At 43.8% G+C, this 18,132-nt stretch overlaps 1 protein-coding gene across 1 annotated transcript in view; it reads left to right on the top strand.

Moving 5' to 3' along the window:
• The window catches only part of LOC140493889 (uncharacterized oxidoreductase YjmC-like), a 34,916-nt gene extending 18,827 nt beyond the window's left edge, over positions 1-16,089 (top strand). Inside the window, exons 8-11 of the mRNA XM_072592884.1 lie at positions 5,237-5,355; positions 7,151-7,246; positions 10,982-11,092; positions 16,027-16,089. Coding sequence (XP_072448985.1) covers positions 5,237-5,355; positions 7,151-7,246; positions 10,982-11,092; positions 16,027-16,089 — 389 coding nt within the window. The remainder of the gene's footprint in view (positions 1-5,236; positions 5,356-7,150; positions 7,247-10,981; positions 11,093-16,026) is intronic.
• Positions 16,090-18,132: the final 2,043 nt, after the last annotated feature.

Here is an 18,132-nt window from a genome sequence, read left to right on the forward strand (position 1 = left end):
GTAATTCCTAATATCATTTGGAGTGGACTGAATTGACTGAAGACTGATATCTGGAATGTTGAGATCTTGGAAGGATGCTAAGAAGGATCATCCACTCAGCTCCTTTGCCTGAAGATGCTTTTAAATCTTGTCTTTATACTTCACTTCATTTCCCTTACTGTGTTATAGTGCAATTGAGAATGGACATGTTCCTCCTCCTGTTAGGTAAATGGTTGTCCACTACCGTTCACAACTAGATGTGGTAGAGCTGCAGAGCTTAGCTCTGAGCTGTCTGTTGTGGATTTGTTACGTACTGTTTTTAATAAAGTTGCACTTAATTGTAGTTCCTGTGAGCATCTCATTCTGTGAATAAGATGTTTGAATATCTCGAAGTTAATGGCAATAAGATATTGAAATGTATGCAAAAAACATATCCAAATTTTAAAGAAACTACAACGAGTATTCAAATAGATATAGAGCTGCCTTCTTGAACTACTCGAGTCCATGTGCTGTATTCCTGTAGTCCATATTCCTGACGTCGATTCTCCTGCTCCTCAGATGCTGCCTGACCTGCTGTGCTTTTCCAGCACTACACTCTCAACTCCATGTGCTGTAGGTAGACCCACAATGCTGTTAGGAGTTTGACCCAGCAACAATGAATGAATGACAACATATTTCCAAGTCAGGATGGTGTGTGGCTTGATGAGGAACTTGCAGATGATGGTGTTCCCACATATCTGCTAATTCTACACAAGCTGAAGGTATTATTTTCCCCACATTGGGTCTTCACATTCCCATGCATTTCACATTTGTATTGGAATCAGGTGAGGTTTCCACTTTGAATTTTAAGATAATATAGTCTCTACATTACAGCTGCTGAGATCATCTGACCCAGATTAAGGTCAGTCCAGAAAACTCATATGTAAGACAGTGTGTGGGTTGGATGAAATGATAATTTTGGTGTGTGAAGAAACCAAACAACGAAGTCACTTATTAAATTTGCATTTCTGGTTTAATTCACACTTGCATGATGATGAGTTCACATGTTAGGAGTTGAAAGGTTGCCTGCAGAACATTCAGCTTGGGAAAGGAGCTAGACTCAGGAATTTACAAATGAGCAATGTTTCAGTAGCTTGCTTAGCAGAGCAGAGAGAGATGGTAGAATGGATTCATAACAACTCAGTCTAGAAGACTTGCTCTGTATCTCTTCATGTGTCTTATCATGTTTCAAAAGAAGTGTTCAGCAAGGAATCAACTTGGGAATGTAGCCATTCACCAAAAGCTCCAGCATAAATTTCACTAATGTCAAGGCAACAGCAAAACTGACTCAGACTCAGGTTTTAATCTCACAATTCAAAGACTCTAAGAACTGGAAACAGTATCTGCTTTATTTTCATGTTTGTAGTATACATCCTGCCTTCTTTTTAACTTATTACCTGTGTTTGTGTGTGTGATTGATGTTGAATTTTATTATTGTTCTTGAAGTCAAGAAATTTATTTGAAAATTTATTGCCTACATCTTTCATTCAACATCACCTAGGAATTAGGCGGAGGTGGGTACTGCAGATGCTGGAGATTTGAGTCAAGGTTAGAGTGGTGCTGGAAAAGCACAGCAGGTCAGGCAGCATCCGAGGAGCAGGAAAATTGAAGGGCTTTTGCCCAAAACGTCGATTTTCCTGCTCCTTGGATGCTGCCTGACCGGCTGTGCTTTTCCAGCACCACTCTAATCATCACCTAGGAATCGCCTCCTTCATTTTGATCTGTTTAATGAAGCTTTAATTGAAGTGTCATAGTGGTGTGCTATTTGTCGCAACAGCAAAGGAATTAAAAAACAGGGGAATGAAGATAAGAAGGCAGGGAGGGGCAAAAGACTTGAAAGCAAAAATACCAAGATAGAAATAAATCTGAAGCAAAGTTTTTTTCATTTATTGTTGGTAGTTTGTCAAATGAGATGGTCATCAAAACAAAGCGAAAGTAAGTAAGTATAAGCCAGGTTCTGTGGCCATTTGAAATTCATAACAACAGTAATACAGGATGATATAGTATAACAGCATGCTCAAATGGATTTTATTACTTACATTTAAGAGGTCCACTATTTTTAAAGGGAATATTTTTGTTATTTTTAAGTGTTGTGGAAGAGCAGCATTCTTTAATTCTTCTTTATGCAATTGTCTTTCTAAGCCATTGTTTCTCCTGGAAATACCAAACTCCTCACTGGTATATGGTTTCACAGATGGCTCTCTCCCAAGGTATCACACCCAGATACCTTGCTCCAAATCACACCCCAATCCCATACACATCATGAAGTACCTTGACAAGTTCAACTAGGTTTAAGACAACAGATAAATGTAAGTTATTGTTGTCATGTTATTGTGAGCGAAGAAAATACACAAAACCAGCTAGAGACAGTTTAGCTGAGGAGCAGTCAGCCATTGTTTAGATGATGTTGTTATCCAAATGTAACTGTATTAGGTAAATTTGTAGTGTTCATGTTTTAATCACACAGGACTGACCAAACAATAAATAACATTAAAGATGACGTATAGATATAATGAAATGGACTAAGATGCTTCTCGAAGTGTAATAAAACAAAGTATAACTCCCTACCACAAAAAATATATGAGGGTAATGACAGCCTTGAGCAGAATAAGCACTCAAGAGTATCTTTAAATAGAGACATTGGTAAAGAGAGGTGTCACGCCAGAATTTCAAAGTTTAACATTGAGGTAACTGAAGGTACGGTGGAGCAATGATGGCTGGGAACATACAAGGGGCCAGAAGTAAATCTATTCAGGCAATACAGATAATTTCCACTTTGATTGGATTCTGTTAATAGATCATCACAGTGAATTTTGGAGGAAGATTTCAAATGATCCAAAGCCCAGACACTTTCACAGCATTAAAATTGGACATGTTAACTTTGTTTCTTTCTGTCCTGTTGCTGCCCACATGAGTATTTAATATCTTTGGTTTGTCTCAGATTTCCAACATCTACGATAATTTAATTTAGAATGGTCTCAATTGTGGTTAGGTATAATAGAAAATAGGACAAGCAACAATGGACTGCCATTGATCCCCTGACTGCTAAAGTGGTAGAAATAGTTTATATTCAGATTGCCGGATTTTCCGAGAACCCTTTGGTCTTGTATCTTGGCCATTGTCTCTTATCTCCTCTTCTAAGTGCACTATTCCAACTGAGATGACCTTCAGGTCAACATGGTGACCATTACCACATTACAGCCAACGTTTTGCATTATGCACATTAGAATCGTAATTGCCAGCATTATGGTATAAATAACACCAAATTCTGAATCACTCGTGTTTGTTTTCTTTGTTAAACAAACTCAAAAGTTCACAATTCCAGTTTTCTTTAAATTAAAAGCTGACCCACAGATTATTTCCCATCTCGAGTTGCTTCAAGATGGTAGCAGTTGGCTGTCTTCTTGAAGAACTGTGGTCCATTTAGTGTGGGTAGACCCATAATGCCATTAGGGAGAGAGTAGTCCACAATTTTGACCCAGTGACAGTGAAGAAACGATGGTACATTTACAAATCTGGATGGTAAGTAGCAAGTAGAAGAAACTGCAGGTGATGCTGTACCCATGTGTCTGTTGCCTTGATCTTCTAGATGTAAGTAGTTATGCATTTAGAAGGTACTGTCAAAGGAGCTATGGTGAAATTCTGTAGTGCATCTTGTACATAGTGGCTATTGAGCATTGGGTTTGGTGGCAGTGAATGTTTGTGGATGTGTTGCCAATCAAGCAGGCTACTTTATCCTTGATGTTTTTTTGGAGTTGCAATCATCCGGGCAAGCAAATTTTCCATAACTCATGGCTTACGCAATGTACATGAAAGACATATCTTGGGGAGTCATTGCAGTGTTCATAGCCTCTTAACCTGCTCTTGTAGGCACAGTATTTATACAGCAAGCCCTGTTCAGTTTTTGATCAATAGTAACTCCCAAGATATTGACAGTGGGGGATTCAGTGATGGCAATGCTGTGAATATCAATGAGTGATACTTAGATGTGCTCTTGATATCCAGTTTTGCTTTGCTAGATCAAAGTTTTTGTCAACATAAGCACTTTGCTGTGAGTTTCTGATAAAGTAACTTGCTTGTGTACATTCACTCACCACCTGGAACATTCAGAATTTGTTACATTCATATCATTACTGAATAACTCTTGATGATGGGCATTGAGGTCCCATCCAGAGTGGATCTATGCCTCAATGCTTCCTCCAATTCTTGTTCATTATAGAAGAGAACCAGGGCTGTGCGGTGGCTCAGTGGTTAGCACAGATGCCTCACAGCACCAGGGAATTGGGTTTGATTCCAACCTCGGGCGACTGTGTGGAGTTTGCACATTCTTCCCGTGTCTGTTTGGGTTTCCTCCCATGGTCCAAAGATGTGCAGGTTAGGTAAATTGGCCGTGCTAAATTGTCCATAGTGTTCTGGGATGTATAGGTTAGGTGCATTAGTCAGGGGTAAATTAATGTTAATAGAGTAGGAGAATGAGTCTAGGTGGGTTACTTTTCAGAGGGTCAGTGTGGATTGTTGGGTTGAAGGGCCTGTTTCCACACGAGGGATTTTATCTATCTCATTAGTCAGTTGAGAGGGTTGAACCAACCTGTGGATTAGGAGACATCCAGAGATGGTAGCTGACCGTAGGGTTCTGGACTTTGCTTTTCACTAGAACACTATACCTCTGGTAGTAAATGTGGGAAGCCATTTGATGCAGACAAACAAATATTTGATGGCACCATTAATGTGGGAATATCTAGCTGATTTGTCCTTCAATATTCCTTGATACTCAGATCCATTTAGGGTAACTGAAAGCAGATTGAGCCTGGACATATTCCCTCCTAAGGGCAGGTAGCCCACTCACACTCATGGGGGTTAGTGCATGAACAGTGACAGGTCAGATGAATTACTGCAGGTTTCCAGCATCCATCTGTATCCCAGTGAGGGAATTCCCTACTTCAAGAAAGAAGAGACAGAATGGATGGAATGAATGGAGCCGTTGGAGGTGAAGGAAAAAAGGATAGGAAGAGAAAAACAATGGGATTGGAGAAAAGGAGTGGAAAGTAGGAGAGGGGGCAGGAAGGATAAGAGGTGAAGGTAGAAATGCATGAGTGGAGGAGACAGAGAAGGAAAGGGAAGCAGAGAAAGAGAGAGAGAGTGTGTTCACCCAGCAGATTGGTTGATTGCTGGAACTGGCCAAACATTATTGGAGCTGGAAGCTGTGTTCTCTTTTCAGGTGGTTATAAAGGATACGGACTGAGTCTGATGGTGGAAGTATTCTGTGGCATGCTGTCAGGATCTCAATACAGTAAAAACATTCGTCCCTGGAAGGATACCAACAAGGTGGCCAATCTGGTGAGGACTCACCTTTCCTCCATTTAATGACTGCATAATCATCATATTGAATATAAGCTCACACTGCTCCAGACTGGATGCATTTCTCCATCTTCCACTCAAACTCAAACATTCATACCAAATTCATCAACACTGTTAGACTACCTCACTCTGAACCCCTCCATTCTCGACAAATACAAAACTCCTGGCATCACCTGAGCCTGAAGAAAGCAACATGTAATTTAACTTCTCGTTTCACTTTTGAGTGTTATTAATGTTATAATCTCCATCACTCTTCCTTCGCTTTTTCTCCATCCCTCGCTCTCCCTTTCCCTCACTATTTCCCCAATCTCCTCACTATCCCTCTCCCTATTCTTTCCTTCCCTCAGTCTCCATTGATCTTTATTTTTCTAAGTCTAAATCTAAAACATATATCAAGAGAAACAAGAGACCCTGCACTGAGCCCTGCAAAACCTCAAATAGAAACACACTTCCAATCAGAAACACACCTTTGACCATAACCCTTTGCTTTTTGCCACTGAATTAGTTTTGAATCCAATTCCTCCTTTCCCTTGAGTCTCATGAGTTATTAATTTACTAAATAATTTGCCTGGTCAAAAGCCTCACTAAAATCCGAATACATCAAATGTGTTACCCTCATCAGCCTTTCTTCATATCACAAAACATAGGATCAAGTTAATCAAATATGACAGAGAGTGAGGGAGAGGGCTCTTTGAGAGTGTTAGTGACTTTGGAATGAGTAATTAGGAGTGAGAGATGGAGCAAAACAGGAGTGAGAGATGAGCTGAATTTCACCAGAAATTGGTTAAGTATCAATTTTGGAGAATTTTTTGGAGGGTTTTGCTCTGTCAGCCTGAGTGTGAGAAGGCTTCCTATCTGCCCAAACTTACCTTGCTACCTGTGCAGCGAGCCCATATGGCACAATGTTCATTGTATCCTGCCAGTCACTACAAACAGAGATACTGGCCGCTGCCATTGTCTCCCGAGAATCTTTTTGCCAGCACGATCTTTAAATCCCAACCATGCACCCTGTCAAGCACAGGCCGTCTGTCACTGCCCAGAATAGTTCCTGTCAATTACCCCAGATATGGGCACCCCGTATGTGGTCCCTGCCCACAGAGCATGCTCCCAGACAGAGGCCCAGAAGAGCAAAAGGCAAGTTGGGAGTTGCCAGGTACTTCTCTGATGCTCAAGTTCTACATTCATCCAGTTTCTCTCTGGAGGTTGGGAGAATGGGAAGCAATATATCAATGAGATGCTGGAAGATGAGGATGTCAATGCATGTTCATGCAAATAATCCTCTTGATGCTCACTGATGAGAATGGTGTCTCGCCCTACAACACTTGCTTTGAAAATGGGACTTTTTGCTGACATGTCAGGAATCTCATTATCGTTGACCTCACACAATTCTCACCATTTTCTGCCACTCTCCCCATCTTTCAATGGCTGGGCAGATTCTGCCCAGTGAGTTTGATTAACCTGTAATTACTTAGGCTATACAGTACTCTCCTCCATTTTTAAACAACAGTACAACATTGATGGTCCTCTAGTCCTGTGGCATCACACCTGTAGCAAGAGAGAATTAAAAAACTATGAACTCTTGTATCCCAATGAAGGAGGTTCCACTCTAGAAGTGCTGAGGAATCTATCATAATTACGTAGACCTACAAAGTGGAATGGTCTGAGCCCATTCTGTCTGTCCCTTTTCAAGTATTTTATAACAATGTATATTACAAAGTTCAGCAATGAATGTTGTCACTAACCTTTGAACACTTACGCTCTCCTTATCTTTCAGGGACAATGTTTCGTTGCCATAAATCCAAATTGCTTTACTTCAGGTTTTGAGGAAAGAATGTCAGACTTACTTAAGATACACAGAACACTGGAACAAGTACGTATAACTACTGACTTGTACAACAGATTAACAATCAGTGGCCATCATCAATTAACTATACGTACAGACGTGAATTACAAAAGTTTATGTACAATTACAACATGTACTCATTCGAACATTAAAGCGCAGTACAAGCCCTTCGGTCCTCGATGTTGCACTGACCTGTGAAACCAATCTGAACCCATCTAACCGACACTATTCCATTTTCATCCATATGTCTATCCAATGACCATTTAAATGCCTTTAAAGTTGGTGAGTCCACTACTGTTGCAGGCAGGCCATTACATGCCCCTACCACTCTCTGAGTAAAGAAACTACCTCTGACATCTGTCCAATATCTATCACCCGTCAATTTAAAGCTATGTCCTCTCATGCTAGCCATCATCATCTGAGGTAAAAGACTCTCACTGTCCACCCGATCTAACTCTCTGATTATCTTATATGTCTCAATTAAGTCACCTCTCAACCTTCCTCTCTCTATCAAAAACAGCCTGAAGTCCCTCAGCCTTTCCTCATAAGACTTTCCCTCCATACCAGGCAACATCCTAGTAAATCTCCCCTGAACCTTTTCCAAAGTTTCCACATCCTTCGTATAATGTGGTGACCAGAACTGTACACAATACTCCAACTGCGGCCGCACTAGAGTTTGTACAGCTGCAGCATGACCTCATGGCTCTGAAATTAAATCCCTCTGCTAATAAAAGGTAACACACCATATGCCTTCTTAACAACCATATCTATCTGGGTGGCAACTTTCAGGGATCTACGTACATGGACACTGAGATCTCTTTGCTCATCTACACTAGCAAGAATCTTACCATTAGGGCAGTACTCTGCATTCCTGTTACTCTTTCCAAAGTGAATCACCTCACACTTTTCTGCATTAAGTTCCATTTGCCATCTCTCAGCCCAGTTCTGCAACTTATCAATTTCCCTCTGTAACGTATAACATCCTTCGGCAGTATCCACTACACTACCGACCTTAGTGGTGGGGGGGTCATCCACAAATTTACTAACTCCATCCTTCTACATCCAGGTCATTTATAAAAGTGACAAACAATAGTGGACCCAAAACAGATCCTAGCGGTACACCACTAATAACTGAACTCTAGGATGTATATTTCCCATCAAACACCCCTCTGTCTTTTTACAGCTAGCCAATTTCTGATCCAAACCGTCAAATCACCCTCAATCCCATGTTTCCGTATTTTGTGCAATAGCCTATCGTGGGGAACCTTACCAAATGCCTTACTGAAATCCATATACATTACATCAACTGCTTTGCCTTCATCCACCTGTTTGGTCACCTTCTCAAAGAGCTCAAAAAGGTTTGTGAGGCATGTCCTACCCTTCACAAAACCAGGTTGACTATCCCTAATCAACTTATTCCTTTCTAGATGATTATAAATCCTGTCTCTTATTATCTTTTCCAACACCTTACCCACAACTGAAGTAAGGCTCACTGGTCTATAATTACCAGGGTTGTCTCTACTCCCCTCCTTGAATGAGGGAACAACATTTGCTATTCTCCAGTCATCTAGTACTATTCCTGTAGACAATGACTACATAAAGATCAAAGCCAAAGACTCTGCAATCTCCACCCTGCTTTCAAGAGAATCCTAGGATAAATCCCATCTGGCCCAGGGGACTTATCTATTTTCACACTTTCCAGAATTGCTAACACCTCCTCCTTGTCAACCTCAAACCCATCTAGTCTAGCAGCCTGTATCTCAGTATTCTCCTCAACAACATTGTCTTTTTCCAGCGTGAATACTGACAAACAATATTCATTCAGCGCTTCCCCTATCTGCCCAGACTCCACGCACAACTTCCTACTACTATCTTTGGCCCTAATCTCACTCTTGTCATTCTTTTATTTCTGATATACCTATAGAAAGTCTTAGGGTTTTCTTGGTACTATCCACCAACGACTTCTCATGTACCCTCTTGCTCTTCTCAACTCTCTCTTTAGGTCTTTCCTGGCTAACTTGTAACTTTCAAGTGCCCTTACTGAGCCTTCACATCTCATTCTCACATAAGCCTTCTTCTTTCTCTTGACAAGAGCTTCAACTTCTTTAGTAAACCATGGCTCCCTCTCTCGACAACTACCTCCCTGCCTGATAGCTGTTCCTTGAATAAGCTCCACATTTCAATTGTGCCCATTCCCTGCGGTTTCCTTCCCCATCCTATGCACCCTAAATCTTGCCTAATTGCATCGTGATTGCCTTTTCCCCAGTTATAACTCTTGCCCTAAGATATATACCTATCCCTTTCCATCGGTAAAATAAGCATAACCGAATTGTGGTTACTATCACCAAAGTGCTCACATGCCTACAAATCTAACACCTGGCCGTGTTCATTACCCAGTATCAAATCTAATGGGATCTCGCTCCTTGTTAGCCTGTTTGCATACTGTGTCAGGAAACCCTCCTGCACACATTGGACAAAAACTGACCCATCAGTAGTACATGAATCAGGAAGGCTAATGTGATGCTAACCTTTATTATGAGAGGAATTGAACATTAAAGATATTATGCTTCAGTTACATAGGACATTGGTAATATTATATCCAAATATTGTGAGCCGTTTTGTACTTCTTATTGAAGGAAGGATCCAAATATGTTGGAGGCAGTTCAGACGAGGTTGATTAGATTGCTCACAAACAGAAATGAAATTGCTGGAAAAGCTTATCAGGTCTGGCAGCATCTGTGGAAAAAAATCAGAGTTAATGTTTCGAGTCCAGTGCTCCTTCCTCAGAACCTTCTTTCGGTTTTTCCTCGATTCCTACTGGAATTAGCGGGTTTTGTTTTGAGGCAAGTTTGACAGACTGGATATGTTTTACGAAAGCTCAAAGCGTGAGGAGCGATTTGATTGAAGTTTATAAGATTTGGAATAGTCTCGACAAGGTGGAATGTTTTCACAGTTTGGGCAAGTCCAGTACTGGGAGATATTCTTTTAATTTCTTTTGCTCTCAGAGGGTTGATCGATTTTAGAAATCTCTGACTCTGAAGGGAGTGCAAGTGATTGGTGTTTCCTGATCATGTTTGTTGATTAATCCTATCCTTTGACCTAATAGAGTCATAGAGATGTTCAGCATGGAAACAGACCCTTCAGTCCAACCCATCCATGCTGACCAGATATCCCAACCCAATCTAGTCTCACCTGCCAGCGCCTGGCCCATATCCCTCCAAACCCTTCCTATTCATATACCCATCCAAATGCCTCTTAAATGTTGCAATTGTACCAGCCTCCACCACATCCTCTGGCAGCTCATTCCATACATGTACCACCCCCTGTGTGAAAAATTTGCCCCTCAGGTTTCTTTTATATCTTTCCCCTCTCACCCTAAACCTATGCCCTCTAGTTCTGGACTCCCCCACCCCAGGGAAAAGATTTTGTCTAATTATCCAATCTATGCCCCTCTATAAGGTCACCCCTCAGCCTCTGACACTCCAGGAAAAACAGTCTCAGCATGTTCAGCCTCTCCTTATAGCTCAAAATCTGCTATTCCACAATGTTTACACCACACTGCAAATTTTTGCTATAAATTCTGTCTTACAATCGAGCCCTCCACAATCACCTGATGAAGGAGTATCGCTCCGAAAGCTAGTGTGTTTCCAATTAAACCTGTTGGACTATAACCTGGTGTTGTGTGATTTTTAACTTTATATGAGCTTCAGGTGATTACGTCTAAGTTTACTCAAATGTACAAATTTGCTTAAACCCTTACAGAGTGAACCTGGCCTTTCTGTCCTGATCCCTGGAGACCCAGAAACCCTACACATCAGGGAATGTGAACATCAAGGTGGCATTCCCTATCATGTCAATGTTGTCGATTTCATGGTGAGTCTGGCCACAACTCAGCTGCTCTGTCACCCAGTCATTAAAAGAGCTGAGCACCAAACTATAGAAGGATGCAGAATGTGTTAGCTAGAAGTGCAGGGTGGTGAGTATTGTATTTGTGGTTCACTAGAACCATAAATAGAACACGAGAATGACTGAGGATAAACTTGAACGAGGAATAATTCTTTTGCGTCCTCTCAGCTCCACAGACAGTCCTAGACTCCCCTCTAGGTGACCTCTGAGTCACCTGATCCACTCTCTTAAAGGGGCTACACATAACCAACGATATTCATAACAGTGGGAGAGTAACTTTGGCATTCAGAACTGCTGAGATGGACTGGACAGGACTGCTAAAGGATAAATCAGTAATAAACCTGTGGGATGCACTAAAACTGAGATCCTTAGGGCACAACGCAGACATGTTCCCTCTAAATATAAGCATGGTACTGCCAAATGTAGATGCCCACAAATGAGTGTGGAAAGATACAGGGGAAGATTAAACAGAAAAAGAAAGCTTACCATTGTAGCAAAATGCTGCAGATAGCCTAGAGGAGTAGAGAAAGTACAATCGTCAAGTAAAACTAAAAGGGAAATCAAAGTGAGGGCATGAGAAAAAATTAGCAAGCAAGATAGAGTAAACCTCAAAGATGTTTTACCAGTACATAAGGAGCTAAATGATAGCCAAGGAAAATGTAGGACCAATCAGAGATGAAGAAGGGAACTTGTGTGAAGATGCAGAGGAAAAGAGAAGAATTTTAAATGCATTTTTTGGCCCATATTCACAAAGGAAAGGGATAATGTGGAGACAGTAACCCAAAAGGAGCAGTGTGAAGTATTGGGCAAAATAATAATAATGAGAGAGGAAGTATTAGTGGAGTTGGAATCCTTGAAGGTGGATAAGTCACCAGGGCCAGATAGACTGTTCCTTCGGATGTTGGAAAGGCTCAGGGAGGAAATAGCAGATGTTCACTAGACACAGGTGAGGTGCCAAAGGACAGGACAAAAGTAAATGTGGTTTCATTTTTATAAAGGGCACAAAGGAAATGCCAAGCAATTATAGGCCAGCTAGTTTTCTTTGGTGGTAGGCAAATTATTAGTAACAATCCTGAAAGATTGGATAAACTGTCATTTTGAAAGTCAGTAACAAGTCAGGATAGTCAGCATGGCTTTGTTAAGGCAACGTCATGCATCTCAAGTGATTCCTAATTAAATATAAAGATGGGTGAGGTTACTGAATGGGAATTAGCTGAATGGACACATTATTGATCAAGGAGGTTAATGCCTGAAGACTATGGAATTTCCAGATTTGCCTGTTTCACATTGGACCTGTGAGTAACTGGGTCTGTGTGTAACTGGGTCTGCATGTGAATGGGACTGTGTGTGACAGGGTCTGTGTGTGACCGGGTCAGCATATGACCAGGTCAACATGTGATGGGGTCTGTATATAACTGGGTCTGTGTGTAACTGGGTCTGCATGGAACTGGGTCTACATGTAAATGGGACTGTGTGTGAGACAGGGTCTGTGTGTGACGGGGTCTGTGTGTGACAGGGTCTGTGTAAGACTGGGTCTGCATGTGAATGGGGCTGTGTGTGACAAGGTCTGTGTGTGAGTGGGACTGCAGGTGAAAGGGTCTGTGTGTGAAGAGGCCTGTGTGTGAAAGGGTCTGTGTGTGAAGGTAGTCTGTATGTGACAGGACCTGTGTGTGACTGGGTCTGTGTGTAACTGGGTCTGTGTGTCACTGCATCTGGCTGTGATGGTCTGTGTGTGAATGGGACTGTGTGTGACTGGGTCAGCATATGACTGGGTTTGTGTGTGACTGGGTCTGTGTGTGAATGGGTCAGCATATGACTGGGTTTGTGTGTGACTGGGTCTGTGTGTGGCAGGGTCTATGTGTGACCAGGTGTGTCTGTGACCGGGTCAGCGTGTGACAGGGTCTGGGTGTGACAGGGTCTGTGTGTAACTGGGTCTGTATGCGATGGGGACTGTGTGTGACAGGGTCTGTGTGTGTCTGGGTCTCTGTATGACTGGGTCTGTAAGTAACTGAGTCTGTGTGCGATGGGCTCTATGTGTGACGGGGTCTCTGTGTGATCGCACCTGCATATAACTGAGTCTGTGTGTCACTGCATCTGGCTGTGACTGGGTGTGTGTAACTGGGTCTGTGTGTGACTGGATCCGTATGTGACTGGGTCTGTGTGTGAGTGGTTCTGTGTGTCACTGCATTTGGCTGTGACTTGTCTGTGTGTGAATGGGACTGTATGACTGGGTCAGCATGTGACTGGGTCTGTGTGTGACTGGGTCTGCGTGTGACTGGGTCTGCGTGTGACTGGGTCTGTGACAGACAGGGTCTGTGTATGATGGGGTCTGTGTGTAACTGGATCTGTGTGTCACTACATCTGGCTTTGACTTGTTTGTGTGTGAATGGGACTGTGTGTGACTGGGTCAGCGTGTGACTGGGTGTGTGTGTGACTGGGCCTGTGTGTGACGAGGCCTATGTGTGATGGGGTCTGTATGTAACTGGGTCTGTGTGTGAATGGGTCTGTGTGTGACTGGGTCTGTGTGTGACTGGGCCTGCGTGTGACAGGGTCTGTGTGTGAATGAGTCTGTGTGTGACGGGGTGTGTGTGTGACGGGGTGTGTGTGTAACTGGGTCTGTGTGTCATTGTATCTGTGTGTGACTTGTCTGTGTGTGATTGGGACTGTGAGTGATTGGGTCAGCGTGTGACGGGATCAGTGTGTGATAGGGTCTGTGTGTGACTGGGTCTGTATGTGTAACAGGGTCAGTGTATGATGGGGCCTGTGTGTGACTGGGTCTGTGAGTGTGACTGGGGCTGTGTGTGACTGGGCTGTGTGTAGCAGGGTCTGTGTGTGGCAGGGCCTATGTTTGTGATGGGGTCTGTATGTCGCAGAGCCTGTGTGTGGGACGGGGTCTGTGTGTGAGTGGGTCTGTGTGTGTAACAGGGTCAGTGTATGGTGGGGTATGTGTGTGACTGGGTCTGTTTGTGACTGGGCTGTGTGTGGCAGGGTCTGTGTGTGACAGGGCCTGTGTTTGTGATGGAGTCTGTGTGTAGCAAGCCTGTGTGTGTGATGGGGTCTATGTGTGACAGGGCCTGTGTTTGTGATGGGGTCTGTGTGTAGCAGGGCCTGTGTGTGTGATGGGGTCTATGTGTGACAGGGCCTGTGTTTGTAATGGGGTCTGTGTGTAGCAGGGCCTGTGTGTGTGATGGGGTCTATGTGTGACAGGGCGTGTGTTTGTGATGGGGTCTGTGTGTAGCAGGGCCTGTGTGTGGGACGGGGGTCTGTATGTAGCAGGGCCTGTGTGTGTGATGGGGTCTGTATGTAGCAGGGCCTGTGTGTGTGATGGGGTCTGTATGTGGCAGGGCCTGTATGTGATGGGGTCTGTGTGTAGCAGGGCCTGTGTGTGTGATGGGGTCTATGTGTGACAGGGCCTGTGTTTGTGATGGGGTCTGTGTGTAGCAGGGCCTATGTGTATGATGGGGTCTGTGTGTGGCAGAGTCTGTGTGTGTGATGGGGTCTGTGTGTAGCAGGGCCTGTGTGTGTGACAGGGGTCTGTATGTAGCAGGGCCTGTGTGTGTGATGGGGTCTGTATGTGGCAGGGCCTGTATGTGATGGGGTCTGTGTGTAGCAAGGCCTGTGTGTGTGATGGGGTCTGTGTGTAGCAGGGCCTTTGTGTGTGATGGGGTCTGTGTGTGGCAGGGCCTTTGTGTGTGTTGGGGTCTGCGTGTGGCAGGGCCTGTGTGTGTGATGGGGTCTGTGTGTAGCAAGGCCTGTGTGTGTGATGGGGTCTGTGTGTGGCAGGGCCTGTGATTGTGATGGGGTCTGTGTGTGGTAGGGCCTGTGTTGTGATGGGGTCTGTGTGTAGCAGGGCCTTTGTGTGTGATGGGGTCTGTGTGTGGCAGGGCCTTTGTGTGTGATGGGGTCTGCATGTGGCAGGGCCTGTATGTGTGATGGGGTCTGTGTGTGGCAGGGCCTGTGATTGTGATGGGGTCTGTGTGTGGTAGGGCCTGTGTGTGGCAGGGCCTGTGTTGTGATGGGGTCTGTGTGTGGTAGGGCCTGTGTGTGTGATGGGGTCTGTGTGTAGCAGGGCCTGTGTGTGTGATAGGGGTCTGTATGTTGTAGAGCCTGTGTGTGTGATGGGGTCTGTGTGGTAGGGCCTGTGTGTGTGATGGGGTCTGTGTGTGGTAGAGCCTGTGTGTGTGATGGGGTCTGTGTGTGGTAGGGCCTGTGTTTGTGATGGGGTCTGTGTGTGTCAGGGCCTGTGTTTGTGATGGGGTCTGTGTGTGGCAGGGCCTGTGTGTGTTATGGGATCTGTGTGTGGCAGGGCCTGTGTTTGTGGTGGCGTTTGTGTGTGTGATGGGGTCTGTGTGTGGCAAGGCCTGTGTTTGTGATGGGGTCTGTGTCTGGCAGGGCCTGTGTTTGTGATAGGGTCTGTGTGTGGTAGGGCCTTTGTGTGTGATGGGGTCTGTGTGTGGCAGGGCTTGTGTTTATGATAGGGTCTGTGTGTAAAAGCACCTGCAATGTGCTTGAATTGTCTTGAGACCTGAACCAAATGTGAGGAGTTCTGTGTGTGACAGGGGCTATATATGACGAAGCTACACGTGACAAAGCCAAACATTTGACATGATAAAAATGTGACAGGATCTTCATGTGGTGCAGTCTGTGTGTGACAAGGCCAGCTTGTGAGAGGATCCTGATGTCATTTGGTTTGAGTATGGCAGGCTGAATTTGATAGGGATTAATATGTGACTGAGTCTGTGTGGGACAAAGAACACAGGTAACACAGCCCACACACAACCGGCATTAACTGTGACCAATCAGTAATTATCCTGTGGAGTTTAACAACACCTCATCCTTTAGGTAAACTGCAGAATTGTTGTTCTGTGTTTTAATCAATTTCCTTTCCTAACATTGCTTAGAACTCTGTTGCAAAGGATCTTGGAGTTGACCTGATCCCAACCAATCATACAATTGATCCCTGAGCACTTGGTTCTGGAAATTGCATGGGTCAATCAGCAAGGAGTGGCTTCAGGACTCACTAACCACGCACAACACCTCAGGATTATATCGTTTGCATTTTAGCTCATTGTTTAATGTTGCAATTTCAGTTGGGTGGAGAAAAATTTTAACTCCTTTTGAAGTGTTTCTTATGCGAAAACATTCTTCCTCAGCAGAGTATTATAGATGCCCACAAGTCTGAGCCCACACTTGGTTGGTTTAAGGCTGGGACATGAATTGATGGATCAGCAAATCTTTGGGGCTTCATTGGTATTTTAAAGCTGTGGCAATATTTGAATATGAATTATTTTAATGGAGGTATTTTATTCTGGGATTTGGGTTTGAAATTAAAGCTTCTACATTTTCTATAAAAGATGTGGCTTACAGTTTCATCTGTCCTCATGTCACAAAATGTTGATTGTCAGCTTTTACTGAGTGGGTAGCATTCTCCCCAATGGGTCCGACACGCCATTGGTTCAAGCCTCAACCCCCAGAAGTAAGCTGATACTCTGGGCCGATAGTCCTTGAATGTGTTAGAGGGAAAGTTACACTCTTTGGAGAGTCAGTACTGAGTCAGTGTTGCATGTTCAGAAGACCAGCATTGAAGGACTGCTTTATTTTTGGAGAGCCATAATGAGGAGTACGTTGTTGCAGAGGACAATCTGAGGGGATGCTGCATTGTCAGGGGCAGAGCTGAGGGAGTGCTGCTGTACTGTCAGATACATAGTAAGGGAGCCCTGCATTGTCAGACAGGTGGTACAGAGAGAGCACTACATTGTCAGAGAGAAACAACTGAGAGTTTCTCCATGGAGGGGGTACTAAGGCAGCACTGCACAATCCGGGAAGTACTGAACGAAAGCTGCACCATCATAGTATGGATATGGAGGTGCCGGTGTTGGACTGGGGTCGACAAAAGTCAAAATCACACGACACTGGTTCTAGTCTCACAGGTTTATTTGAAACTACAAGCTTTCGGAGCACCTACTCCTTCCTCAGGTGCAGGCTGTGTGGCGAAGTACTAAGGACCAATACTGAGGGAGTACCACATTATCAGAATAACTACTGAAGGAGTGCTGCAGTATAGTGCTGCATTACTGAGGGCATGCAACACTGTCAGAGGGTCAGTAATAAGGAAGTGCTACATCGTGAAATCGGCAGTTACAGAGGTTATCCTCCGCTGTCAGATGGAAGTGTTGAAGGAATACTGCACTGTTAAAGGAGTTGCACTGAGGGAACACTACATAGAGTATCAATATCAAGAAAGCTGTGAATGGTCGGAAAGATTTCAGTCGAAATGTATAAATGAATCCCTGTTTCTCCTCTTGGATAGAGGTAAGTTAGGCGTATTGGAATGTGGGCACAGGGCTTTTCCCTGCTCTCCTGATATACTTTCATGAACATAAATAAAGCATGAGTTTGTTTTTTGTGCTGCTCTTCTGGGATCTTGATGTGCACACATATACTGCCAAATCTCTCATAATACAATAATTACTTTTGTCAAATGACATCCTTGGCTGGAAAACACCATTGAAAAGTGGGAATGGTTAATGAGGGGATTTTAAATCGCAATGATGAGGATTTAATCTTAGCATGGGAGTATATTCACTGGCGTTTAGTCCCAGTGAGACATTTTAATTGCAGCAAGGAGTTTATTCCCAATGAGCTGGATTTTCAGCGAGTGAGAGCTTATTCCTGGTCAGAGTGAAGATGTGTGATTTGCAAAGAGCGTTGTCATTCCCAGCGAGCATGGTCATTTCCAGTGAGGGTCACATATTCCCAGTGTGGATGGTGATTTATTTCCAATAAGGTTGATGTATTCCCACCGAGCATCATTCATTCCCAATTAAGGCAAGTAATTCCCAATGAAGGTGGTTTATTCCCGGTGACAGTGGTCAGGGAGGTAATCCCTAGTGAGGGAGATGCCTGTGAGGGGTGGGATTATTTGGAGTGAGATGTGTATTTCCAAATTGGGGGGGGGGGGTCCTCCTCCACTAAGTTTTAATTTCTCCAGCTAATGTAGTATTCCC

Source organism: Chiloscyllium punctatum, chromosome 22 (assembly GCF_047496795.1).
Source record: "Chiloscyllium punctatum isolate Juve2018m chromosome 22, sChiPun1.3, whole genome shotgun sequence".
Lineage (NCBI taxonomy): Eukaryota > Metazoa > Chordata > Chondrichthyes > Orectolobiformes > Hemiscylliidae > Chiloscyllium > Chiloscyllium punctatum.